The sequence below is a fragment of the Anguilla rostrata genome, chromosome 19 (assembly GCF_018555375.3).
Source record: "Anguilla rostrata isolate EN2019 chromosome 19, ASM1855537v3, whole genome shotgun sequence".
Classification (NCBI taxonomy): Eukaryota; Metazoa; Chordata; class Actinopteri; order Anguilliformes; family Anguillidae; genus Anguilla; species Anguilla rostrata.
Window position 1 is genome coordinate 9,592,567 of NC_057951.1, and position 26,406 is coordinate 9,618,972.

Genomic DNA, 26,406 nt, shown 5'->3' on the forward strand with positions numbered 1-26,406 from the left:
CTGTGGGCCCCGTGCCATGCTCACACATTAACAGTAGCACTTTTGCTGGATCCCATTTGACCCCTAATGTACATAGAGCAGGATTAGGTGAGCACTGCACTCAAGCACTCAGCCGTATCCTCCAAACCAAAAGCGAGTTTGAGCCAGTGAAATCAGTTTGCCAGCGGAGTAACAAATGCCATTTAATGCCAATGAAACTTTCTCACGTAGCAGGAAAGAAACAGACCGTCTGTTAATAACAGGGTCAGACCCGATTCCTATTTCAAGCCAATCGTGTCCCGAAGCGAATGTCAATCAATGTGAATGACAGGTCACCGACCATTAAACCGGTTATTATTCAGTCATTACACGGTTCGAGGCAGAGACTGGCAGCTGAAGTGAAAGGGAGCCGATCCTGGTGGTATTTCAGGCAACAGACGCGGTCAACGTGACAGGAAGCCAGCGAATGCTGTTCTGTAGCAGTTCAGGCAGAAAAACATGAGGGGGGGGGGAGGAGAGGGGAGGGCAGGCCTGTGTGTATGACCCTAATGCAGAGGACATGCCCCACAGCGAGCAGGTGCGAGCGCACGGCGTCCTCACCCCTGTGTCCCACGGGTCCGGTGAGCCGCCGCCCCACGGGCGAAGCCAACACGTGGTAAAATCTGACCGCTACGGTCGCGCGCTCTGCTCTCCAAAGTCTCAAACTGCGTGTAAAAACCTCGTCCGGCGCAGCCCGCTGGAGCCTGAGCAGAGTGAGCGCAGCCGGAATACCCAAGAACCCCTTGGACTGAGCCAGCGGCCCCGCCGGACTAGCATTAGCATTCAGGGCCCGCTTTCCCCACGGCGTGCCGGCCTGGCGGCGTTCTGAGCGCTCTGAGCGCCCGAGGCGCGGAGGAGAGGCCTCCGGGTTCAGTCCCGCGGTGCGTCCCCACGGAGACGCCTCCGGTCTCTCTCGGCGAGCGATGCTGTCACGCACAGCTCAGCTCACAGAGGGGAAACGCTGCCAGGGAGAGCACAGCACATAAACCCAACTGCTCATTGGGCGGTCGTGTTCAGGACCCGGTCTGGTCCTGGCTCAGCCATTAACATTTCATTAAAATGCATATCTGAGAACCGCGTTTAAACAACATTGGTCATATTTACATCACATTATGTGACGTTAGTTATATTAGCTTCACTGTGCGTATTCTTCGTTAATAATAGAACATGCGTAACGTTCTGGATTTCAGGATGAAAACCAAGATAAGTATGATTTCTGTGCAAACACATAACTGCTTTTCCTTCATCTTTATGTGCACTCGGTGTTTGTAAGGTGGACGCAATCTCGTTCCCACAATATCCATTTGTTTAAAAATCCCTGACTTATAATTCATTGCATAATATAAAGACCAGCGATCATATGGGCACTTCAAACCAGGCAACAATTTTTTTGGAAAAATTAGCATATAATGGACTCATAATTTTAGCCTTCCTATCCTCAAATCTTGATTCAAATAGGCACGCAGAAAGTTAATTCCTGTCTTATAGTGCCCTCTATTGGGGCAAAGCAGATATTGCCTGCATGAGTTCTAGAGGCCAAAAATTTTAATTAAATTAAAGAGCCCAAAATTAAGAGAGAAAATTGGCCGTAGCATCAATCACCAAAGCCAGAATTCCCACAGCAGTAAACGAGAACAGGTTATTTACCAATATAACATACTCTACAGGCAGGGGTTCCAACTGCAGTCAGTAATGAAACCCATCTGTACGGACTATGTGCCAACACATTATTGCTGCATGTATCACTACTGTACTACATGTCATTTGTGTTATTGTGTTATTGATGTCTGGAATAATGTGCACTGGAGCAACGCAATGTTTACGGGGACATTTCCATTCTGTCCTCAATACCCAGAAGGGCATAAAAACGTAATAAAATCTCAGACGCATGCAGTCATTACTCACGCAGTTTAACCACTGTGGGGAGTAACTGCTCTGCTCACTGAAGTCTGTGATTGACTAATCCCTTGTCAGTGGTAATTACTAAGAAGCGGTGCGCTTTTCCTTAATGCTTTTTAAGAAGGTGGAGACGTGAGACTCGCATATGCAAGTGGAAAGGGGCTCAAACGAACAACTAAATTTCAAGGTCAGCATACATTGGCATAAATGGGAAAGTCTGTAATTTTACACTTTTACATGAATCTTTAGCTTGCAAATACATCAATACACACCCACTGGTATTCAAACAAGCAAAAGGACAACCGTAGCCATCTTTTATGAGAGCAGAAAGATAACGGCAGCATCATTGCGCCAGCCAACAGGACAGACCCCTCTTCACAGCGAGTGGAGCGAACGGCCAGCCCTGCGTGAACTGCGTTTGATTGACAGCCGGCGGAGGGCAGCGCTGTGTGATAATCTAAGTCCTCTCAGTTCCTCTCAGACGCTCTGAGCCGGGCCTGCTCGATTTAACCTGGCTCCGCCCCGCCCCCTCCGAGCCCCGTCTGCCGTCGCCCTGGGTTACACGCAGCTCTCCCCGGCGCTCCGCGATCCGCGCGACTCGGCGGCCATGCGGCGAACATCGAGAGGACGGCGCGGGGGGTCCTGAGCGGGAACTGAGGACGGCGGTCGGGGGGGGGAGACGCCGTAAGTGCCCACAGACCCCGTGTCTGTGTCTGTGTGTCTGTGTGTCTGTCTGTGTCTGTGTCTGTCTGTGTCCTTGTCTGTCTATGTACAGCAGTGTGGTGTTTAGGGCCTTCTGAGGATCAGAGATTTACTTTACCTTTACCTTCAAGCCTGACATTGACATTGAGTTAAATGGAAGTTAAGGTTGTTTCTTTTTTCAATTTTTGTTCTTCTCCGAAAGACAAAAGGAGGCATCAATAGTTAACATTGCTGTAGCCAAAAGAGTTGTGTGTTAAAAGATTACTCAAAGTTTTTAAAATGTCATGTTTCACACCTTAGCAAGGGCAAATTCATTTACAACATTTTTAAAAAATCTGTTAACACTTCACAATTGGTTTGGTGTCAAGTTGATTAAGAGAACAGATTGTAATCAACATACTGTGCTGTGAAAGTTATAAAGAGCTCAGAAAAATGTTAAAGGCACTAAGGTTTATTATATTATATAATATATGGTTATTAATGCAATATTGATAAGGCGGAAGGAAGCTGTGTGAGTGAACTCTGTACTTTCAGGGTAGAGAAGCAGCAGCTGGGTTCCTAGCAGACGCTCTCCTGTGTGAGTGTGTGTGTGTGTGTGTGTGCGTGTGCGTGTGTGTGTGTGTGACATCACCGTGGGGAGGTGTGGAGATGGTCATAGCAGAGGCGGATTACACTGCGGGTAAGTAGTAAACTGCTGACCAAAGTGAGAGAGAGAGAGAGACAGAGATAGAGTGAGAGTGAGAGCGAGAGAGAAGGAGAGAGGGTGGTGTAGAGAGAGAGAGAGAGAGAGAATGAGAGAGGGTGGTGCAGAGAGAGAGAGAGAGAGAATGAGAGAGGGTGGTGTAGAGAGAAAGTGAGAATGAGAGGGAGAGCAAGAGAAAGAGAGAGTGAAAAAGAGAGGGAGAGAGACAGGGAGAATAGGTAGAGAAGAATGAGCAGCTGTGCTGGGAGGGGAGATTGATCTATATTCCGTTATAATCCCATAATCTGTCACTGTAGCAGAGACCTACATCCACTAGAATACTAATTATGCCACTAATCCTCACAGCAGGCCTTGACACAAGAGTCTCTTCACCACATTAACTTTGATTTTCTGTGCGCAACTTCAGCATACTGCAATGCAGCAGTCCATTTGACGGGTTAAACTGATTTTCACTACAAATATCGTGGCTCATAGAGTCTTTACCACAGAAACAGACACAGGCAATCACTAGATCCTTCTAAGGGCTTTATTTATAAGAGGGCCTTATTGATCGCCACAGTTTTCCAAGTTTCCATCTGATCTTTAATTCGTTTTAAATGCTGGATGCCTTTATGATTACAGCATTGTGGACAGCACTTGAATTTGACTTTGAACATGACGTCTTGTCTAAAGATTATAAATGCTACAATGTAAGAAGATAAAAACGACGGTAAAACATTCAAATGCTTAAACATTCAAAAACAAGAAAGGAACGCACCCTGCCTCATTTCCTCCTTATAAAGGGAAACAATGAGACCCATCATCATTGCGCACTGTCTTCCGCAAAGCTCATCATTCACTGAAGGATAATGGCGGTGTCGTGGTCTTGGCAACAAAGCCAATTGGCGGTAATTATTGCTGTTCCGTCCGTACCGAGCGCACCGCTGAGGCGGTCTGGCCTGCGCGGCTCCTCAGACACGAAGGGGGAAAGGGAAGAGGTCTAATGCGGATTTGGGGGAATTACACACGGGGTGAAAGGGCAAAAGAAGCCCGGTGAAGGTCAAGCACGGGGAGGGTGCAGTGCACAGGACACAGGCTTATCTGAGTGAAAGCCACGCTACCTGATGTTTCCTGGAGGCAACTGCCATTATTTAAACATAAACTAAGGGATTTCAGTTTAAAAATAAATCCATGGGATATTTACATATTGGCTTAGTATATCTCATTTTAAGCCAGTCGATAAAGCATTTTTAAATTGGTGGTTTAGTTCATTTAATTGCTTTTTTGGCTTTTATTCTCATCTTTGAGCTTGCTTTTATTTGTTCTTGAACATTTAAACTCCCTGACCCGAACTTTTCTCTTATTTCAGGGCTGCTGTTTTGCTGGAGTTATATGACACTTTCAAAGCCCTGTTAACATGCTGAAGCTGTGGGGAGCACTGGTCTGCCAAATGGCAATAAATATCACTTGCCACATCGTCAAAGGTAAGCGCCGTATTATTACTACAAGAGTGACATCATTTACTTTGACCTACAAGAAATAGCAACATTTAAAATCTATACATAAAATAAAAACTTGTAACCATTTAAAATTTCACAGAACATGTTAAAAAGTCCTGATAAAGTATTGTTCTCATTTATGTGTAAGTGTGTGTGTGTGTGTCTGCACTCTTCTGAACTGGCACAAGGATTGGCAGTGATGAGACCAGCTTGTGCACATAATCGGGCATTCCAAAATGGAAGAAAATGCGGAGAAAATATAATTATCAATCATTAATCTTAAAAGCAGCACTTTCACTCACAATCCTATCTGATCAATTTTGCTGATAGCCAATGTGTGCCTTGGAGGTCAGGACATCTTTGCAACAGTCAGAGAAAACAGTCCACCTGGGGAGTTTGTCGCAAATCTCAGCATCGCTAAAGACCCAGGAGCCAATAGCATCCGTTTGTGCCTCACTGGAGACAATGCTGATTGGTTCTACCTGGAGGCGAAATCCATCAGACTCAACACATCTTTTTCAAGAGTGCTAGATCGGGAGGTGAGAACAAGGATATCAACATTACAGCTAGCGCAAGCCAAAGTTCATATGAATACTACACCATGATCATAATGTCAACTACCGTACACAGCATTGTCACACTATGTTGCTATCAACACAACAAAGGACTTGTTGAAGAATGGTCACACAAAGTTAATGGGGAATGTGTAATATTCTCTTTTCATATAGGCCTATATATCTTTCCCTAGCTCCTTTCAATCTGTGTAACTGATTTCATTCTATTTAAGGTCCAAGGGCCTGTTTTAATTGCAGCATTAACATGCTATGAAGATGACGTCATACAGGTATGCCGTTCAGCTGCAAAACACGTTTAAGATCCCTGTCCAGCATTACAGGCATATGCAAATCTTCAAATACACAACTGAGAGCCACTTCTTTCTTAGAGGCCTAAACAACAAAGCACCTACGCTCAGTACTGATTAACGTTCAAAAAAACCAACTGCGTAGTCACGAACACGACAAATGTTTGTTTAGGGAAAAGGCTGTTTTGCATCATGCACTGTGACAGGAAACTTTCGTTTTTTCTAATCCTCTTTCACCCTGTATCATCATAATCTACCTAAATGCATTGCAGTAGCACTGCTGTGTACTGTGACGGTTTCTCATGGTAGGGGAAACTCTTTCAGAGTGAATACAGGATTGTGGTGGAGATCCTGAATGAAAATGACAACCTGCCGGCCTTCTCGGAGCTGACCGCCCAGCCCTTTGACGTAAGCGAGGTACGATTACTCCTCCGTCGCTCTCACGCCACAGACGCTTCAGCGAGAGGAACTCCTTCCGCTTTCCACTCCTTTGATTCAAAGGTCTGCAGGCCCTAATGCACACCCGCACTTCCCCTGTCTCCCTCTCTGTTCCCTCTCTCACATCCTCTTTCCCAGCTGACGGCAGTGAACACCGTCGTATTCACCGTGCAGGCCAGAGACGCGGATAATGACACCATTGCGTATGTCATCGACGCATCATCGGTATGTAACTGAGCGAGGAGTAATGCTCCCTTATGAGCAACAAACATGCCGTATTAACCCCAAGAAGAGCAGGTTTTTAAATGCAGTGTTCTAGAACTCCACTGTTTTCCGTTACCAGTGGTGATTGTTACATCGGCATTAGAATGTTCGGGTAGGAACATAGTCGAGATCTTACACCTTAAAGGGTGAAATGCAAAGTTATGATTTATGTCAATGTGCTTTCTTTGTCAATATCTAGTTCCTGCTGCTTCATGCAAAACCTCCTCGTTTGCTTTCCATGCAGACTGATGCCAGCTTTTTCAAAATAGACCTGCCTAACAGTGGGAAGGTGGCGCTGGCTCAACCTCTGGACTACGAGACCAAAACCAGGCTGCAGTTCACCGTTTACGCCGTGGTACATCACCTCACCCCTTCTTTCTTCTGAACTGCATCACTGTGCATTCTTACGTGCTTTTCTGCTCTTTCAACTCTTAAAGTCACTTAAAACTTGTTTTTTATGTCTAGAATACACTGTGCATTTGTAGGCCAACATGAGTTCCAAACTCAGACAGAATGTGTCACTGTCTAGATTTAGTACACAGTACTGGTCACTCCTGGGCTGTGAACCCATAAGTTTTGTTTTTCCTCAAAAATAGGAGATGAACACCGAGGAGAGGTATAGCGCCACAGCCAACATAACGGTGAATGTTGTGGACGGGGACGACCAGTACCCCCAGTTCCAGCCCTGCACCGTTCCCTCTCAGGAAGAGACGCCCCCTGTCTGCACCAGCCCCGTGTACGTGGTGAACGTCACTGAGAAGGAGCAGGTACCAGCCTCGCTGTCAGGGCCCCGACCACCAGCGAGGACACCGAGGTCACGTCCTCAGCGTGTCTGTTCGTGTCTGTTTCCAAAGCCTACGTTTAATTTCACTCTTTAGCGAGGACATCAGCTGCGGTTCATTTAAGAGGAGGCAGACTGTTCTTTCACATTTTCCCAAATGCTAGCCTGATCCAGAGGCCTTATGTGCTGCATTCACACTCTAAAATTCATCCTCAGTTAAATGACTAAATTAAAGGGGAAGAAACCCTGGCCCAACCCCCACTCCCAGCCGAGTCTCTTGACGTTTTTTTAAGTATCTTTTTTAGGTCTTGGTTGTTCCGCAGCAGACGTGCATGAAAGCTGCCACCAGCACATTAACTCTTCAATTATTCACTGTGATTCTCACACACAACATTCCATGATAAATTTGCATACTCACATCATCACCCGTGTGCAGTCAGTGCCTCACTGCTTCGGCGGCTAAGCTCATTCAAGCCAGCGTGTGACAAAAAATAAACTAGCCTAATGACATGCAATGCAACAACAGGGCGAGGCAGTTCTTCCTCATTTTCTGGAAATTCTTTTTGGAGTTCAAAAAAAAAAAAAAAAACTTTTTTTATGACAGCAGAGATGTGCAAGAGTTCTACAGATATAAATGCACGTCTGTTTGCAGGACACCATCTTATATTTTTCTCCTGGTCCAATTCACGCCGAGGATGGGGACAGGGGTCTGATGACCCCATTGGTGTACACCATCCTGTCAGGTGGGTATAAACCTCACAAAAATGACAAAATATTACCAATAGGATTATTACTAATGCAGTAGCATCATAACACGTTCTGCGTGAAACAGGCGCGGACAACGGCAGGTTTCGCATTGACAACGAGACCGGGGAGGTGGTGCTGACGCGGCGAGTGGAGAACAGACTGCTGACCCCCAACCTCAGACTGAGGATCATGGTGAGCCCCAACACAGCGCACGCTTCACAGCTGATCCTGGGTCAGTTTAGCCACTCTGTCCCTAAAGCCTAATGGTTTACAGTGAGTGCATATGAGCTATTCACATATACAGCAGCCCAAGTTAGCAAGGCATTCCTGAAATGTAAAAAAACCTGTAATATCACATGCTGTGTAATGCGTGTAACAGTCACACCCACACCCGAGAAGCAGGTTCCTAAAAATTTAGCCTTTTACGTGATCAGAAAGTGGTCGTTTTCTCGGTAACTCGGTGATGATCGCACCACGCTGCGTATCCGTGTGACGATGTCTCTAAGGCGCTAGTCACCACGGTCTTCTCCCCCCCCCCCCAGGCCTCCCAGCGGGACGACCCAAAAAAGTACGCCGTGGCGACGGCGCTGGTCCGGGTCCTGGCCGAGAACCGCTTCCCGCCCCGGTTCAACAGAACGGCCTACCGGGGCTTCGTCACGGAGAGCGGGAGCGCGGCCGCGCTGGTCTCCACCTACGGGGACGCGGCGCTGCTCATCCAGGCTGCGGACAGAGACTTCGGAGACGTGCGCTTTCAACACCCCCCCCCCCTCCTTTAAATGACCCCTCTGTAGTACTGGCTGCCCGGGTGTGGCACAGGATATCACACAGTTTCCTGTGAACCCTTCCGCTGCATCGCAGCACAGGCACTTAGCAGAGGCTCTTATCCTGAGTGGCCTCTGTAAGAGCGCAGCATCAGCCTCCCTCCACAGAGCGTCCTGATTGCTATCACACCCAGGGGCACCGCAAGGGATTGTGGGCCCTGAGAAGATCTCACATTGGGCCCCCGACAGCCCGGGCCCCCACACCGTATTGTTTGAGGGCCCCTGTCAGTCATGGCCCTTGGAATCATCCTAACTCCGCCTCCCCCTCCATACGGCACTACTGATTATATTGATGATCTACACCAAACAAAAAAAAACATGTATATTTGTGTGTGTCCAAGCTTACTGTGTTCTCACACTCCCACTCATCCTGTTTCAGGGAATTAATCCAAAGATCCATTACTCTCTGAGGCCAAAGTCCCACAGCACGGGTCTCTATCAGATCACACAGGAAGGACTGATCATCGCCAGAGCCAATCAGCTGCGAGCTTTTGACAAACACCTCCTCGAGGTGAGGGAAAGCCAGAGACGGCATTACATCATTACAAGTCGTCAATCATTTCTATTTCCAAATAGCAAAATATCTTTTGCATTTTACACTAATATAATAATGCATTTTACATTTTCAGTATGATTACAATTGCCTGTTGTATGGAGGCTGAAAATATAGGCAGCCCGCTTTACAGCATTTCCGTTATAAGTGCTAAACTTTATATAGGCCAATAAAATAAAGCTGAAAGCAGTTTCAGGAATCCATCCATTAAGTAAGAGCAATTTTTTGTTGTCATTTCGGATTCAATTTCATAAGAGATAAAACTCAAACCTATTAAGTATTAATACTTTAAGAACGGGAAGCATGACAAATGCATCAAGAAGAATTGTGCTTGCTAATTAGGATATTTTACAGGTGCTTGCAACAGACCAGGAATCGGGAGAGGTGGTGAACGCCTCCGTCAGCATTGAGGTCCTGCGAAAAGGCCGACCAGGTGAGCCAATTTACAGACCAGCTCTTTCTACAGTACCTTCAGCTGAGAATGCACTGAGCCCCTGGTCCTCCACCCTTCCCAGCATGCCGTGCTCGCACACGAGAGCCACGTGAGTGTAAGGGCTAACGGCAGACAGGACGGTGAGTCTGAGTGAGACGTATTTCGCGGCTGAGCTAACCGGTGGGCCTTTCCGCAGCCCCCCTGAGCCCGTTTGGCGAGGGGCGCCTGTACGGGACGATGGCGGTGGGCGCGGGCGTGGCCGGGGGCCTGGTGGGCGTGGTCGTGCTCCTGCTGGCGGTGGTGCTCTGTCTGATCCGGCAGCTGGCCCGGGCTCAGCGGCGGAGGCGGCGGGACGCGGGGGGGCTGGCCCCAGCAGCGGCGGGAAAACTGCCCAACGTGGTACGAGCCGGTCGCCAGGAAACAGAATCCCTAAACTCCACACATGACCGACGTGCCCATCTCAGTTCAGGGAGGGATGCATGCGTACATTACACCCCCCACCCCCCACCCCCAATAATGGATCCCAATTACAGCACACAACATTCCAGAGAGAAAAAGCCCACCGCTATTCTTTCACTGTTTTACATTTGAATATTTATTCATGTTATTACAATTTTGTGGCCAAGCAAGCTTTGAAAATGATCAACCATCCACCGCTGTTCTTTTCTTAGTGACAGATGAGAAGCAGCCTTGGCCCACATGCATGAGGAAAGGAAGGAGGGATGGATGAGAGGGGTGCACAGTGCACTAAATGGCTTTTCCATTATCTATAGGTCAACCACAGAGGGGCCACGCCTCTCCGGGACGAACTGTCCTATCACAACGAGGCATTCGCCTCATGTGACGCGGCGAGCTCCGTCCTGCAGGGCAAGCACGGAGTGTACACTCGAAAGGGATCGCTGGCGCCCGCGTGGACCGCAAACAGGGACGACCCCGCCCCCCAGGATGAGCCACCGCCCCTCCCGGTCCCGGACTCGCTACCCAGAGGAGCGACGGCGTCCATTATGACCGACGGGAGGACAGCGAACAAATCGGTCCCCAAAACCGTCTCGTTTCGGGACGAGGACGGGGCGACCCCGGAGAACGGGCCCGGCCTGGCGCGGGTTCGGGGGGAGACCACGCAAGCAAACGCCCAGGGGGACGGCGCGGCACGGTCGCCGCGGGAACCGCTCCTCGGCCAATCGAACGAAATGGGAAAGGCGGCGGTCGGGGGGCGCAGGAAGGACCAATCAGACGGGGCAAAACAAGGCGGTGAGGACACGCCCCTAAAGAGGTTAAAAGAACCAGCGGGCAGCGGTGATAATGACAGCAACGAGGAGATTGAGGTCCCAGAGAACCCATACAAGCTATGAATAACGCATGAGGAGAGACCAGCGGATAATGGATGGCACACAGAAGCAGCAGCAGTAAAGATCAGGGCCGGAGAATCTGGCTAAAATGACACAGAGGCAGACGGTGCCTTGTGGGGAGAAAGCTGTTTCCTCCGGAAGACGCGTTATTGAAAAAACACCAAAAAATAAAAATCGACCAGGACTCTGCTGCAATGCAGGCTAGGCTTTATTTGTTTGTTTTTTTGTTGAAGATACATAAAATTCTGATTGCATTGTACATAAACTGTATTTCATGAAGCCAAGGTACTGTGTATATGGACAATCATTTCAGAAATGTTTATACATAATGTTAAAATAATTAGTCTGACCTCAACATTGCTAATCCTCCAGTGCATGTTCACGCATTTCGAACAGCAAGTATTCTTAAAAGCAAAAAGGAACACTGTCAAAGACATCGTTTGCTCGAAGATTTGTGCGATGATATCAACAGCCTTAATGTCGTCACATTTCATTCAATTTAAAATGTAAATGTCATATAAACGTAATTACATTACATTTAATAACATTAAAATGTTATTTACTAATGCGGCGCAGTTTGACAGTCGAGCACAACTGGCATTTCAGGAAATGACTTCAGAGGTTCACAGCAGAGAGCAAAAGAGCCTTTGTCTCACATACGCTATGTTCAGTTTGTTTTATTTTTATTGAATTTGCATTGTACAGTAGCTGCACATATTTTGGTACTCTATTGCCCTTTCGTAGCCCCCCCTTTTATAACACAAGCCTGAAAATTACAGACCCAAAATAAAATGGTTTCTTTAATCCTTTTGACTAGAGGCATAATCCTGGTCTCTTCTGTTTTCCAAGAGCTTATTTTCCAAGAGTCAGAATTACTCTAAATATTACCGAAACAAAGGATCAGGAGCTCAAACACAGTGGGGATTTTTTTCACTCGCCTAAAAGATATTTTTTAAATGGATTACAGATGCTTGTGGCTGTGCCTGGTCAGCCCAGAGACACAGTGGAACCACAACCACAATGCTGGAAAAATCCTGCTTCCAATCTGATGACATAAGTAAAGACACAAGCTGAAACCAGCTAATACTGCCTGCACTCTGAGCCCAGTTTTTTTCCATATAAGTTAATTAGCGAATGCTAGCTCATTAGCTAATGCTAGTTAAAATGTCCCTTGTGGGGTCAGATGTTGAAACAAACACACTTTCAGCTTATACACCCGCTTCCTACGATACGCAATTAATATCACCTCTGTGATGTCACATGTCTAATTTGTGTTAATATCATAAATTCTGGACAATTTTTACATAATTACACAAATATATATATATAGGGACATTTTGCTTATGTTTGGCTCCAGTTCTCCCAGCTTGTTTCTGTATTCTAAACATGCATAGCTGACTTATAAACCAGTGAACACTCCACCTAAAGGTAGGTTACCTGCCACCCCAGTAAGTTCTGATGGTGTTGGTTGTCGCTTGTCGACTTTATTCAGGTACAGGCGTGAGAATGCCCTCCTCGTCCATCACCTACAGGTGTGCAAACAGAGAGATGCATATGACACCAGTAAAACACACGTTCAGTATTCATTTCTCCCCCCCACCATTTCACATTTCAGATTTGAAAAATCATCTGAGCAGCCTGTGAAGGCCTGGAGGCAACATTGCACTGTTTCTGGGATTTCACAGAAATGTGATTCCATCGCTATAACAGGTGCTGCGGTCAGCCTGCGCACCCTAACATGATGCACGATTACTGAATGTGTGTGTGGGCGGCAACTGGAAGCCATAAAAATGTGGTGAGGAGTGGAGTGGTGAGCGTGAACTGAGTCAGATGTGATGTAGCGTTCTACACTAAGAGCTCCGCCCCTTTCTTTGGCTTTAACTACCCTTTTCCCTCCTTTCGATGAGGAGGACAGAGTGTGTTTCGGAAAACACACCAACACGAGAGAGTGAGAATGTATAAAGTGCATAAGAAGTCATGTTACCAACTGGGTGACCAATCAGGAACCTCTGCTGGGATTTTGGTAAACCTCGTTAAAAACCATGCTACATTACAATATTGTCTTCACAATAGAAGACATACTGGTACATTTTTTTCAAAATAAATTTTCATTCACATAATTGAGTAATGTTATAAAACAAATCTATCCATATGTACAGCCGCTCGGAACGTTACCTGAAGTTCATTTTATAATTTTTAAAAATGTTATCATTCTGATCATGAACCTGCGACAGTCCCTATACCAGCCTTTGTAAAGCCAGAAGGTCGTCTGGAAGGTCACGCTTGGCACACAAAAGCTGCATGTGCGCACGTGTCGCATATTTGACTGTAAAAGCAGAGGCTGACAGACATAGGGGCACCCAGGCTCAGACCTCCCGTTTCCTTCCTTTGTGCATTTAAATCTGTGCCTCCGCTGCACATTCAACCCAAAGGCCCGATATCGCACCACGTTTAGCTTTCCTCTCTTTCGCACGCTAGCGCATTATTCATAGCCCACCTCTCCCTGTCTGGAGCCGCCAACAAACAGCCACGCCCTCCACGTCCAAGCAGAAGACCTAACCTAAACACAGCATACGTGCTTTACTGCACGGACACAGGGCCTAAAGACTGCGCATATGCTAAGTAAGGACCCAGAATTGAAATGAAATGGCCTGAAAATGAACGTCCTTGTTACTGCTGCATTTTTTGTAATACGCAATATCTACAGCAGCTTGCACTGGGGCAGTGTGGGAGAACACAGAAGCCCATGAAAGTTCAGACAGTAGAGAGTTTCCGCGGTTCTGTAATAGAATGAGGCGCGTTTTACTGGAATGGCTCACTCGTGCGAATGCACTCAGGGGCCGAGGCCGAGATCAATGGGTAATGGAACCCGAGTGGTATTTCCAGAGGTTCTTCAGTAACACGGTTAATGTTTCCACACGCTGTAGAGACCAGGTGCACATATTCATTAGTGGCCAACGAGAACCCGCATGTGACTTCAGGTCATGGATCTGCATGGGTGAGCGTACGCTTGCTGCCAAAACATTCAGCTCACCTGGTTCCAGCAACGCTGATTCCTGCTTCGGTAGATTTAAAGTGCAGATTCACACAAACAAAAAGATCAATACGTCCAGCGGAAAATAGACACCATGCCCCGATAGAGGTCTGCAACTCCGGTTTTGGAGAGATACACAGTTGCTGCTTTTTTTCCCCACCTTAAAAAAAAAAATCACCAACCAATTCAGCCCCAACAAATCAGGTTCGGCGACTTAAACCAGGGCTGCCCAGCCCTGTTCCTGGAGATCTACGTTCTAAGAAGTCTTCATTTTGACCCTAATTTGGCACACCTGATTCTACTAAATAGCAGCTCAACGAGCTCGAGCTGTTGAATGAGATGTGCTGTGTTAGGGCTGGAGTGAAAACCTACAGGACGGCACATCTCCAGGAGAAGGGCTCAGCAGCCCTGGCTTAAACTATTACCTCTTTAATTAGTGTTGAGTAACAACAAAAACCAGGAGACCCTGCAGCTGCCCAGGACAAAGGCTACAGGCCCCTGTCCTGCGCTAATATACCTGAAGATCCCAGTAATCAGGCACATTACATTACCAGCATTTAGCAGACGCTCTTATCCAGAGCGACTTTTACATAGGATTTGCATTGCATCCATTTACACAGCTGGATATATACGGAAGCAATGCAGCTTAAGTACCTTGCTCAAGGGTATGACGGCATTGTCCAACCCGGGAGTCGAACCCGTGACCTTTGGGTTACAAGACCAAGTACACGCATAGCACACTGACGCACTGTGCCCTGTGGATGGCGATTAATCTGTAAATTCACAAGTAAAGACGGCGGTGGCTGCTGTCCGGTCCACGTGGAGGCGTCCGTGCTGCAGAACTGACAGGAGGGTGTGTGTCTGTGGGTGTACTGTGTGTGTGCGTGAGAGAGAATAAGTGGCAACTTGTTGGAAGGAGCACATTTAAAATCATCCTTTATTAGAATTTTTTATTACACATCCCCCCTCCCCTCCGGTCTAATGAATAAGACAACTGCGGATAAATTTATTGCACTTAGACAGGACGTGCTGAAGACTAAATGCATACTGACCACAGCGAGTGAGATTTCAGTGCCGAGACACTTACCAGAAAATATGACCTTTTCTTTACAATGTATACGCCCAAGACAACCGTATTAAATATGCAGTGCATTTACACAAAGTGATGTACTGTGTGGCTTTCATATAGTTCTTATATAAAATTAACTATTTTTGTCCCACTCAAATGTCAAGACAGAGACACACAGAAAAGCAACATCTGCACAAAAAAAAAAAAAAAACCCCCCCAATCTGTGTGACCATAAAATACAGGTAAAAATAGGACCCACGGCCGCACTGTACGAGACTAAAGACACAAGCACACAGTTTCATGGTTACCACCCTACCCCGCCCACCCCGCCCGCCCGCCCGCCCCGCCCGCCCTCCCCGCCCCTCCCCTTCCCACCGCCCCCCTCGCTCAGCCAGCCTGGAGCTGGGTTTTTACAGGCACATGCATCAGAGCACAAAACAAGGATATCCACTATAACTAAACAACGTGGGACACAACGATAACACCTGTCATTCGTCGGTTGTTCTCGATCACCTTCCTGAAACGCACGCGTGTTCCTTAGAGCGTCCGGCCGTCCTCTCCGTTAGGCGGTGCTGGTCTCTGCCTTGCCGATCTGGCAGTACAGGACCATGGAGAAGATCATTCCAAACAGCTGCAAACGCAGGAGAAGGTAGGTTACCAACTGATTGACCAATCAGGAAGCTTGTGCGCCGGGATTGGGAAAACCCTTGTTAAAAGCTACATGCTACATTACTATTTGCTGCATAATATTTATTTTTTTAAATTCTCATTTTAAATTAAGTGATTATTAAAATGTCTGTTTTCAAAACACCATCCATTTCAGAGGTGGTTATTTTTTAGGTTTTAAAATAAAAAAAAAAGGAATTTCAACTTAAATTAGTAGCTCAAAAGCAAAGTACAAGCGCGTTGCAGTTACAGATTGAATGAGACTGAAGCAGGCAACCCTTCAGCAGAGGAAATGGACCAGAAATGGCCTGCTTCTGAAACCAGCAGGCGTGCAGTCATCATCAGCACTGCTATGCAGAAACGACGGCCTTACCATCAGGACTGCAATACCGAAAGCTATTCCAAGAGCCACGGTCAGGTTCTTCTTTAACAAGGTGGTCACAAACTCAGCACACGGCTGTCAAGACCAAGAGAAGTATTATTATTATTAATAATAGATTACTTGGATTGTCATATTTTCACATGTAGACACTTCACGTGTTTGCACATTTAGACATGAATGGGATTGACAGCTCATACACAGTAGTGTTAAAAAAATATATGAATCAGCACAACATTTTTGGAACTATTTCTCGGTTCCTCTTTGAGCCATTCGCTCGGTCTCCACACGCGTCTCTTCTTGCTCCAGATCTGCGAGGTCAGAGCACATTGACAGCAGGCCGAGCGCAGGGGAGGCCTGCCCCCACATTTAGGAGGTTGGGGGGTGGGGGTGCGGTGAGCTGAGATGCTGAGTGAGGTGGCGAGCGAGGTGGCGACGCGGGGGCCCTCACCGTGCTGTAGACCTTCTTGCCTCCGACGGTGGTGCACGCCGCCGTCGTGTCGTTGCAGTTGCAGGAGGAGGGCACCTGGCTGCCCCAGTCCTCGGGGCCTTTGATCAGCCCGCAGCACTTGCCCTGTGGATCGGAGCGCGCACCGAAGCGCCGCGTTTCAAAAGCCATCCCGCAAAAAGGCACTGGACTGACAATTACCCAGCATGCACGGCTTACGATTCCAAGGGCACGTGTAAGTCCCAACCATCATGCGCTAGAAGACTACTCTTAAATAAATGGCAACTTTTAAAAAGATTCACAGGGAATCTGACAGAGCGATGTGACACTGTGACAGATGGATGGGTGGTTCATTAAGTTAAGCGGGAAACGCACGTCGCACAGGCCTCACCTCCACCTCCAGGGCCTGGATGTCCGTCTGTGTGCTCTCTGGCTGGTCGGCCAGAGGGACCAGATTATTCAGCTGCTCTTTGATAAAATCCGTGGACTGAAAGAGGGGAGGGGAGGAGAGGGGCGGGTTAGAGAGCCTCAGGAAGTGTGCAGAGAGAGAGACAGGAAGTGTGGGGGTGGCGCGCGGCGGTGTGCGGCGGTGTGCGGCGGCCTCACCTTGTCCTCGCCCACGGCCCCCAGGATGCCGGCTGCCAGCAGCAGGATGAAGATCAGCAGCAGCCCGATGAAGAACTGAAACAAACGGGCCGAGCTTGACTGGGGTTCCATCGCTGCACTGCTGCATGTGACTGAGCACCACTATGCACCTGTCCATTTCTGCATGCTGCACTTCCAATACAACTCTGCACAAGGTCATGGGTTCAGCTTACCAGATCAGTGTTGTGTGTCCGTCCCATATGAGGTGTGTTTTTGGGGCGGGGCTCAGGTCAGTGTTGTGTGTCTGTGCTGTATGAGGTGTGTTTTTGGGGCGGGGCTCAGGTCAGTGTTGTGTGTCCGTCCCGTATGAGGTGTGTTTTTGGGGCGGGGCTCAGGTCAGTGTTGTGTGTCTGTGCTGTATGAGGTGTGTTTTTGGGGCGGGGCTCAGGTCAGTGCTGCGTGTCTGTGCTGTATGAGGTGTGTTTTTGGGGCGGGGCTCAGGTCAGTGTTGTGTGTCTGTGCTGTATGAGGTGTTTTTGGGGCGGGGCTCAGGTCAGTGCTGGTGTCTGTGCTGTATGAGGCGTGTTTTTGGGGGGGGCTCAGGTCAGTGTTGTGTGTCTGTGCTGTATGAGGTGTGTTTTTGGGGCGGGGCTCAGGTCAGTGCTGAGTGTCTGTGCTGATGAGGCGTGTTTTGGGGCGGGCTCAGGTCAGTGCTGCGTGTCTGTGCTGTATGAGGCGTTTTTTGGGGCGGGGCTCAGGTCAGTGTGCGTGTCTGTGCTGTATGAGGCGTGTTTTTGGGGCGGGCTCAGGTCAGTGTTGTGTGTCTGTGCTGTATGAGGCGTGTTTTTGGGGGGGCTCAGGTCAGTGTTGTGTGTCGTCCGTATGAGGTGTGTTTTTGGGGCGGGGCTCAGGTCAGTGCTGTGTGTCTGTGCTGTATGAGGCGTGTTTTTGGGGCGGGGCTCAGGTCAGTGTTGTGTGTCTGTGCTGTATGAGGTGTGTTTTTGGGGCGGGGCTCAGGTCAGTGCTGCGTGTCTGTGCTGTATGAGGCGTGTTTTTGGGGCGGGGCTCAGGTCAGTGCTGCGTGTCTGTGCTGTATGAGGCGTGTTTTTGGGGCGGGGCTCAGGTCAGTGTTGCGTGTCTGTGCTGTATGAGGCGTGTTTTTGGGGCGGGGCTCAGGTCAGTGTTGCGTGTCTGTGCTGTATGAGGCGTGTTTTTGGGGCGGGGCTCAGGTCAGTGTTGTGTGTCCGTCCCGTATGAGGTGTGTTTTTGGGGCGGGGCTCAGGTCAGTGTTGCGTGTCTGTGCTGTATGAGGCGTGTTTTTGGGGCGGGGCTCAGGTCAGTGTTGCGTGTCTGTGCCGTATGAGGCGTGTTTTTGGGGCGGGGCTCAGGTCTGTGCTGTATGAGGCGTGTTTTTGGGGCGGGGCTCAGGTCAGTGTTGCGTGTCTGTGCGTATGAGGCGTGTTTTTGGGGCGGGGCTCAGGTCTGTGCTGTATGAGGCGTGTTTTTGGGGCGGGGCTCAGGTCAGTGTGCGTGTCTGTGCTGTATGAGGCGTGTTTTTGGGGCGGGGCTCAGGTCTGTGCTGTATGAGGCGTGTTTTTGGGGCGGGGCTCAGGTCAGTGCTGCGTGTCTGTGCTGTATGAGGCGTGTTTTTGGGGCGGGGCTCAGGTCTGTGCTGTATGAGGCGTGTTTTTGGGGCGGGGCTCAGGTCTGTGCTGTATGAGGCGTGTTTTTGGGGCGGGGCTCACCAGCATTAGCATGCACTTGTTCTCTTTGATGGCGCCGCAGCACCCGAGGAAGCCGAGCACCATGATGATCACGCCGATGGCGATCAGCAGGTCGACCCCCGGGAGGGACCCACCGACGATCTGGAACGCACAAGAGCGTCTGAGAAGCGTGGCCATGTGACCTTCAAGAGTTCTATTTCCCCCTCTTGCTGAAAGTACCATACATTTTATGGGCTTATATTCAGGCCGATGTCATTCATAATAAACAGCACTGGTGGGGAAAACTTTGAAAGCACATCATTGCATCAAACTTTTTGTCCTCCTTCAAAGGAATGTTGATATGAATTTTCCAAAAGACAATGTGCCAAACAAATGATTGTTTGGAGTGACGGGTGCTGCATGAGTTCCGGCCAAGAAAACGAAGTGACCGATATGGACCATCAACGGTAGTGGCGAAACAGTGTGACAGTCACATTCATACACACGGTCCCGTTCACATTCACGGTCGAAGTCGTGCACAATCACGGTCACTCCTGCTTATGGTCACGGACGCAAAGTGGTCGCCGTACCTTGGATGAATCCTTGTCCACTTTCAGATAAATGGACACACCGAGGATGATGCATCCGCTGATCTGGAAGAAACATAGACAAAAAAAAACCCATTGAAAATAATCAAATACAAAATCCATTTGAAAGAAGCTCGAGTTAATGGGCCTAGATGGTAATGCGCACTGAATGCCAAAGAGACTTTCAGGTCCAATATATCCCCACAGCGTCCACAGCATCTGGAAATGCCACCACCTCCACCCCCGTCTCAAAACAACACACATGTGGAACACCATCTTGCTGTGCATTATTATCCAAATTTATGATACAGATTCACAAAATGTAGCCCTTAAAGCAACTAAGAGGAGGTAATACACTGGAAAATATTTACAGAAAGAGAAGACTAGCAGATCACATGCAGTTATACAACACCACGTTACTTCCATCTAGGGGTGGTGTTGAGAAAATGTGGGAAATCCCCTCACAGAACTAAGATGAACAACAGCAACACATGAGTGAAACTGAATTGTGATCCATAGGCATTTATACGACAGTCATTCTGTGCGTCTTTCTGAACTGTCCATTGTTTGAGAGCAAGTCCAACACAGCGTCAGCCACAAAAGCAACACTTACATTCAGAACCACTTAATTCCATGGGGGGTTTCCAAGCACATAAACACAGCATAAAAATATGTATTTGACTTTTTGGGAGGCAAATATGCTGGCCAAAATTCTGCCCCACTTTCCTTCATTAATGCTGGTGTAGTGTGTTTGGTGTGATAGGTCTCTAAAACCTGTACATATTATATGAGCCTGTGTGTCAGGAGGCACGCTGGGGGAATGTTCCGCTTTGGCTCGGCTGCGGTTAGACCCAGCCGCTCCTCCAGACGATGACGTCACGTGTTTAGCATATCGGCAAACGCATGGGTGGCAGGCCCTCCCCCAGAGGGTACGGCTCGCAGAAACTGGAAGTGCGGTTTGGCGGCGTGTTGCGCAAGAGCGAGGTTTCTGCTCTCCCGCCGATAAGCCGCGCCTGTCCAATGCAAACAGCGATTACCTCGCAGGCCCCACAGCTACGTGCAGAAGCTAAACCCCCCACCCCCCACCCCCCTCCCCCCCCAGCACTTGAGGAGGCTATGGAGACTCTCTGTTCACGCAGCAGACTGGCTGTGTGCTGCCTGACGTCCTTATGGAGGACACCAGGTAGCCGTCCTCCGTAAGGAGAAGCTGCAGCCATACATGGCTTCTCAGTCTGTTTGCAGGCATGAGTAATTTAAGAAGAATTCCAAAGTCAACAAGCAAGGGAAAAAGGGCTAAGGCTGCGGTGTAAAAAGAAGTTTCACTCAAGCCGCTCACACTTGGACAGGGTTCACTGGTTACTGTGACTCACTAGTGACAGGATAGTGATTCATGAGGGAAAAACTTTCCATCCATTACAGAGTGAAATTTCCAAACTGACCCACACTGCTTTAAAATGGATTCTCATCCACACGTGTTGTGTTGTAATCCTGGTGGCCAGAAGTTAGCCGAAACTCTGAAATAGCAGAACCAAAAAAAAACAAAACACAGCAAATATCAAATATTAATGTGAATGTGATACAGGATCCTCTCAATACAACCAAGGAAAAGCTGAGGCACTCTTAAAAACAGGACACATGACCATGTGTACTTCCTGATGCCTAGAAGGTGAATCATCTCATCTCATGAGCTCCTCTCCTGTAGGTATTGGTACATATTTTTCCAAGCTAAATCTACGGCGTCAAGGCAAATGTGTACTGATGCTGATGACAGCTCTCTGCTCCCCTGCAACTTGTGGCTTCAGCCGCCACTGTTTCAGGGAGTGAAGCATAAATATTGATTCAGGGGGGGTCATGTGACTGCGGACAATAGCGGTCGGCCACGGAGCGACCGCGTTAGTAACGCGCGCCGCGCCGCGCAGCTGCTGCGTAACCCGAGATCTGCCCGCGCCAGGTTGCCATGACGACCCCGGCGCCGCCCCCCCAAACCCAACGCAAACGCCCCATCTGCGGAGAAAGAGGCGAAGGTGCGAGGGGCGCGACCCGTTAACCACCTGTTGGGTCTGTGAGCTCGTCTCACAACACCTCTGCTCACGCACAAGGCCAGGCGTTAAAAAAAGTGAACGGCACCCGACACAGACAACATGTCAGCACTATCTGTGTAATGAAGGGACACGGTAGTTACTGAATAAAGAGAAACCTGTTGTGTGGCAGTGAACATGCAGGAAACTCATTAACGGGAAGGGGAGCGTTGATTTACAGCCACATCACAAATGGCTTCCAGAGGCCGGCAGACACAAGCCAGGCCACCACCGTGGCTCGACTCCAAAACCATTCCCCTCCCGTACGAGCAGGAAGGGAAGACAACAGAGTGTCAACACGGCCAAAGGCAGCGTGTTGGTGTCCCAACGTAACCTGAGAGTGGAAACACCAGCAGGAAAGAAAAAAAAACAACAGGCTGCCGCTCAGCCGGTAGGACCTGTCCGCGCGGTTCTGACAACATATTTCACGCGCTCCGTCGGTGCCAAGCACGCTGGGTAATCCACCCGGCCAAGAGAGGCCCGGACACCCCACCCCACCTCTTCGGCTAAAAAAAGAAAAAAAAAAGGGGGGGGCAGTTTCTTCAATGCTAGTGGGTAGTGTTCGACGCTAACGGCTAACATCTGCACCTTCGTTTGTATGGAGCGGCTGGCGGTGCTTCTGCCGCCCCCCCCGGCACAGCGTGTGCCTGACTGTGCAAATTCAGCCTCCCGGCCCGATCGCCGGCATCAAAAGCAGCGGCCTCCACTGAACGGGACGCCTCGCAGGGCTGCTCCGGGACGTCGTTTCCATGCCGAGAACTCGGCTCGCGCGCCTCTCGGTCTGCGCGGCGAAGCCCTGCCAGCGTACGTGAGGCTGGAGTAAACAGCGTGGGGAGCAGGCAGCGGCCTCAGAGCCAGGGGGAAAAGCTGACGCGCTCCGTTTCCTCTCCGCGCCCCCGCTCGCCGGCGAGGCTCACGGTAACGTGACCGCGCGCCGCCCAGATCACCGCGCCGGCGCTCTGGGGACACGCCCTGTGTTTGCTATGGCGACATCAGTGTTTGCATACAAACGCAGTCCTGGCAAGTGGTCAGTGTTGCGAGACCTCTTTTTTTTTTCCCTCCCCCCCCAAAGGTAACCTATGCAGAAGCACCACCTGTGAAGCCCTGCTGTAGTAGTGTAGCTCCTTGAAGGACAGCATACTGAGAGGTCACTGGGAGCCCCCCACAGCAGAACAGGTGGCCTGTAAAGCTTCGAAACGCAGGTGGGTGGGGGGGGGGGGTGGTGGTGCTGCGCGAGGGTGTGGAGTGCCCCCCCCAACCCCCCAGCCCGACCCCTGGGACCAGCCTCTGCTCAAACTGTACTGAAGCAATAGATCAGACCTCATTACCATTGATCTGCTTAATGTCTTTTTCGAAAGGAAAAAGCTAATGCATCATGGGAGTGGCCTTTCGCATGCCATCTTCTTCAGAGCAAAACATTGCTTTCAAAAAACACAGTTCCCTTTCACTGCCTGTCCTGTGGCTCTACGGACTCAAACTGCACAGACTTTTAAATAAAAATAAAAAAACTTTTATTTAAAATGTGATTAAACATAAGAAGAAATAAATAGCCATGCTTAGGCAACAAAGTGCCCTTTCAGTAAAAAATGACTACTTCAACAAGCCAAAACCTCCTCCCACATCTCATCTTAATGGGTGCTGAAGCAAACTCATAATTATTTTAAGCTTCATAAGCACACAAACCGAAAGTAAGTATTTAGTAGTGTTTTTGTTGTTTGTTTTTCTGGTTAAATTAATAAAAGAAAAGGAGAGCAGGCACTTACCCAGAAGAGTAAATTAAAGAAGAAAAGGCAGTACTTGATGCATTTGCTGACGGCCATGGTTGCGGTGGTTGTCGTGTGACTCGGTTCTGGGAGAGTTAAGCAGGCGGTGGTGGTGTGCGTCCGAGTGTGTAGCGCAAACTGCCTCTCCGCCAGAGACTGAGGAGCGAGAGAGCTGCGGAGAGCTGCCTCCTACGCCGCCTTTCAGAGCTGGTGGGTGTGGTTCCCCAAGGGCTGTTCCCAGATCAGTTTTGCTTACAGGCTCAGGCTAAACAGGGTTACGGAGGGGGTTTTTTTTTTTTTTTTTTTGCTCTATCTGGAGCCAGAGGTAGAAAACAACTTTGTCACGCAGGAAAGTATGTACTGCTACGTGCCTGTGGGAGCTTGCATTAATGGCTTCTGTTTGCTCTGCAGGCACAAGTGTGGTCTCACAGACACTGCATTGTCTATTGGAAAAAAAAAATGTACTTAATTGATAGTAGAGATTGCCTGGCTGGAACGCTCAATTGGATAATTGGAGAGCAGGGCTGCTTTCAATTGGCAAAGTGCCACAGTAAGTTTCACAAAGAGGCTGATGGGAGTTCCAGTCTGCAGCGTGTCAAACACACTTCAAAATCTCAAGATGTGGACTTCAGTTCCTAGAATGCTCTCTGTGAAATTATTTGTGAGACTCTGGTAATGAGGGAAGGAGGGTTTTGCACTAGTGACCAATCAGATGAACATGGCTTAAGAGTAGGGGCCAATCAAATGTGTAGGGCTTTGAAGTCATTGAGTGGTTTCACTTTCAGGATTTCAGTTAAATTGTTGGACAATACAGTCCTTTTTCTGAAAAGGTTTATGCTAAATGAAAAATTAAAAAATAACTAAGAAAAATTCATTTAAAACATTTTCAGGCAGATATGTTCTGGAGGAGAGAGTGTCACAATAGATTTGGGTATTAAAATAATGGAAGTAAAAAAAAAAACATTTTAAGTTGTGAAGTGTAATAAAGAGTAGTTATGGTAGAATGATATACTAATGATATTTTAATGTTAATTAATATTCATGATAATATGAATTATATTAATGATATATTAATATGCACAAGTCTCTTAATAGTGTAGTGAAGAGTAGATATTATTTGAAGTTGAGATATCACAAAATAGTAGTTGCTAGTTCTCTTCCATACTTAGATTTTTTCTCAATGCATGTTTTCCTTAATAACTCATAAATGACAGGATTTCCTTCCACCACCCTTCCGATCCGTTGTAGAGTGCCAGGAGGAGCAGCAGGCCGGCTGCCAGTCATCTGGTTTAGCGGTGGTACCATGGAAACGCGTCCGCTAGGCAGGCTTCCGGGGTTGCGGCGATCCGCTTCCCACAAACTCACCAGCGAATAAATCACCCGGTCGCACGTGGAACCAATTGGGGCCCTCTCTCGGAGGCCTGCTTCCCCTCACGTAGGACAATATTTGGAGAAGGCTTGTGGGAATTGACCGAACGCGCGCGACGCGTTGCAGATCAAGCGGACGGGTAGATGAGACGGAAATGCCTGCTGCTGGATTTCTGATTGAAACGATGAGAAAACGGGGCGCTCGATCAACACTCGCCGGGCGAATGTTTGCCTTACGGACAACCGGGGAGAGCCCAGCCTGGCTCGCCAAAACACGTGATGCTTACACTAGGAGCTGCGTCTAAAACTGTTTCCACTGCGCTCGCAGTAGCAATTAGTCTGGCATGGAGAGCACAAGCTTAAAAGCTCCTTGATTATGCAGGAAAAGAACGTAGTAAAAGAAAGTGCAGCCGCACTGCTGCCTGATATAAGGAGCTAGCGCAGCGCCTGCTGACCACAGGCCAGACTGCAGGATTACTGCAGGGAAAATCACGGTGATCACGAGTTTCACAAACACACAACTCTCAGTAAACACACAGTAAAACGGGGGTAATAAGGGGAATGCATCCAAACACGGGACTGACTGACCTGTAAGGCAGGCTTGGGGAAGATGCATTAATCTGGCTGCTGTGTCCCACTAACAGAACATCCTGAGTGGCACCTGTGTTCCTCTAACAGAGTGTTTTTTTTTGGGGGGGGGGGGGGATAACACACCCCTACCTCTGTATCAGGGGCTCCAGCACTGGACAGTTGAGTAAGAGCTGGGCTACATGTCTAGGCAAAACCCACCAGATCATGTCAGCGGGATCAGTCAGTCCTACCTGTGGTGCAATCAGTGGGAAGCTCCATATTAGAATTCTGCCATAAGGACCCTTTGCTGTTGCAAAAAGGTCAGTAATTACAGCAAATAAGCTTTTCTCAGGAAGCCATAACCTTTATGTTTGTGTCGCTCTGTGCTTTGCAATAGATTTTTATCAAGCACAGGGGGAACGGTCCCAGACTAAGCAAGCCGGCGAACGGAATGTTACCTGTAGATCTTATCGTCTTATCTCCCTGTTATAGGGCTTCCTGGTTTCCATGGCAACTAATGCAGTGACTACACGCCGCATGCACGGTGCTTTGGGAAAAAAAAAAACACCACCACTCCCACACAGTCGAGATTCAAAAACCAAACAGATCAACGTGCCCAGCATGAGTATGACGCACCCTGTGATAAAGATATTTCCATAGGCTCGTAGGGCATCCAATGCAGGTCTGAGAAGGACTACGCTGCAGACTTCAATGTGGTCAGACAGGAGCGGAGCTGCAGAGAAAAGACAAGCAGAAAGCACTGTACTGAAGTGGGAGCGCAGGCGTGGCCCACAAAGCACACATTCCTGAGAGAGGTGTAGCTGAGCGCGAGGGACATTGTGCCTGCATTGTCACCAGGACGCGCCAGTCAACCGCGTCCGCTTCACAGGTTAATAATTAAAGTGGGAGGGGCTTCCGTTTTGTCACAGCGTATAGTGTTATATATAGAAATGCGACGGGTGAAATTAAACCTCATTAAAAATCCTTGCATTGTAACATTTGAAAGCAGCTCTCTGTCTGTGAGTATATCACGTGTGCATATAACGTGTCATTTGACCAACGCTGAGCTTTTGTGTCATAGAAGGAGCTGCACTTGTGTTCAGATTGC

At 48.5% G+C, this 26,406-nt stretch overlaps 2 protein-coding genes across 7 annotated transcripts; one reads left to right on the top strand and one right to left on the bottom strand.

Moving 5' to 3' along the window:
* The first annotated feature begins 2,080 nt into the window (after positions 1 to 2,080).
* On the top strand, positions 2,081 to 11,861 carry LOC135245655 (cadherin-related family member 5-like). 6 transcript variants are annotated; one of them, XM_064318849.1, is made up of 17 exons: positions 2,082 to 2,601; positions 3,154 to 3,298; positions 3,944 to 4,209; positions 4,671 to 4,785; positions 5,131 to 5,339; positions 5,588 to 5,644; positions 5,972 to 6,079; positions 6,239 to 6,325; positions 6,609 to 6,719; positions 6,961 to 7,131; positions 7,798 to 7,888; positions 7,978 to 8,084; positions 8,435 to 8,635; positions 9,093 to 9,224; positions 9,621 to 9,699; positions 9,896 to 10,098; positions 10,473 to 11,861. In XM_064318849.1, the coding sequence occupies exons 4-17, from the start codon at positions 4,719 to 4,721 to the stop codon at positions 11,049 to 11,051; spliced, it is 2,202 nt and encodes a 733-aa protein (XP_064174919.1). In that variant the 5' UTR covers positions 2,082 to 2,601; positions 3,154 to 3,298; positions 3,944 to 4,209; positions 4,671 to 4,718; the 3' UTR covers positions 11,052 to 11,861. The 6 variants fall into 6 exon arrangements, with proteins under 6 accessions (XP_064174920.1, XP_064174923.1, XP_064174919.1 ...); XM_064318850.1 differs by lacking the exon at positions 3,944 to 4,209 and having other exon boundaries at positions 2,081 to 2,601; positions 7,798 to 7,892; positions 7,982 to 8,084; XM_064318853.1 differs by lacking the exon at positions 3,944 to 4,209 and having other exon boundaries at positions 2,081 to 2,601; positions 7,840 to 7,888.
* A 3,140-nt stretch (positions 11,862 to 15,001) lies between these two features.
* LOC135245658 (tetraspanin-8-like) lies at positions 15,002 to 23,802 on the bottom strand. The gene is made up of 8 exons (XM_064318857.1): positions 23,361 to 23,802; positions 19,523 to 19,585; positions 18,975 to 19,094; positions 17,251 to 17,325; positions 17,036 to 17,131; positions 16,648 to 16,770; positions 16,191 to 16,274; positions 15,002 to 15,782 (listed from the first exon to the last, which is right to left on the bottom strand). The coding sequence occupies exons 1-8, from the start codon at positions 23,415 to 23,417 to the stop codon at positions 15,714 to 15,716; spliced, it is 687 nt and encodes a 228-aa protein (XP_064174927.1). The 5' UTR covers positions 23,418 to 23,802; the 3' UTR covers positions 15,002 to 15,713.
* Positions 23,803 to 26,406: the final 2,604 nt, after the last annotated feature.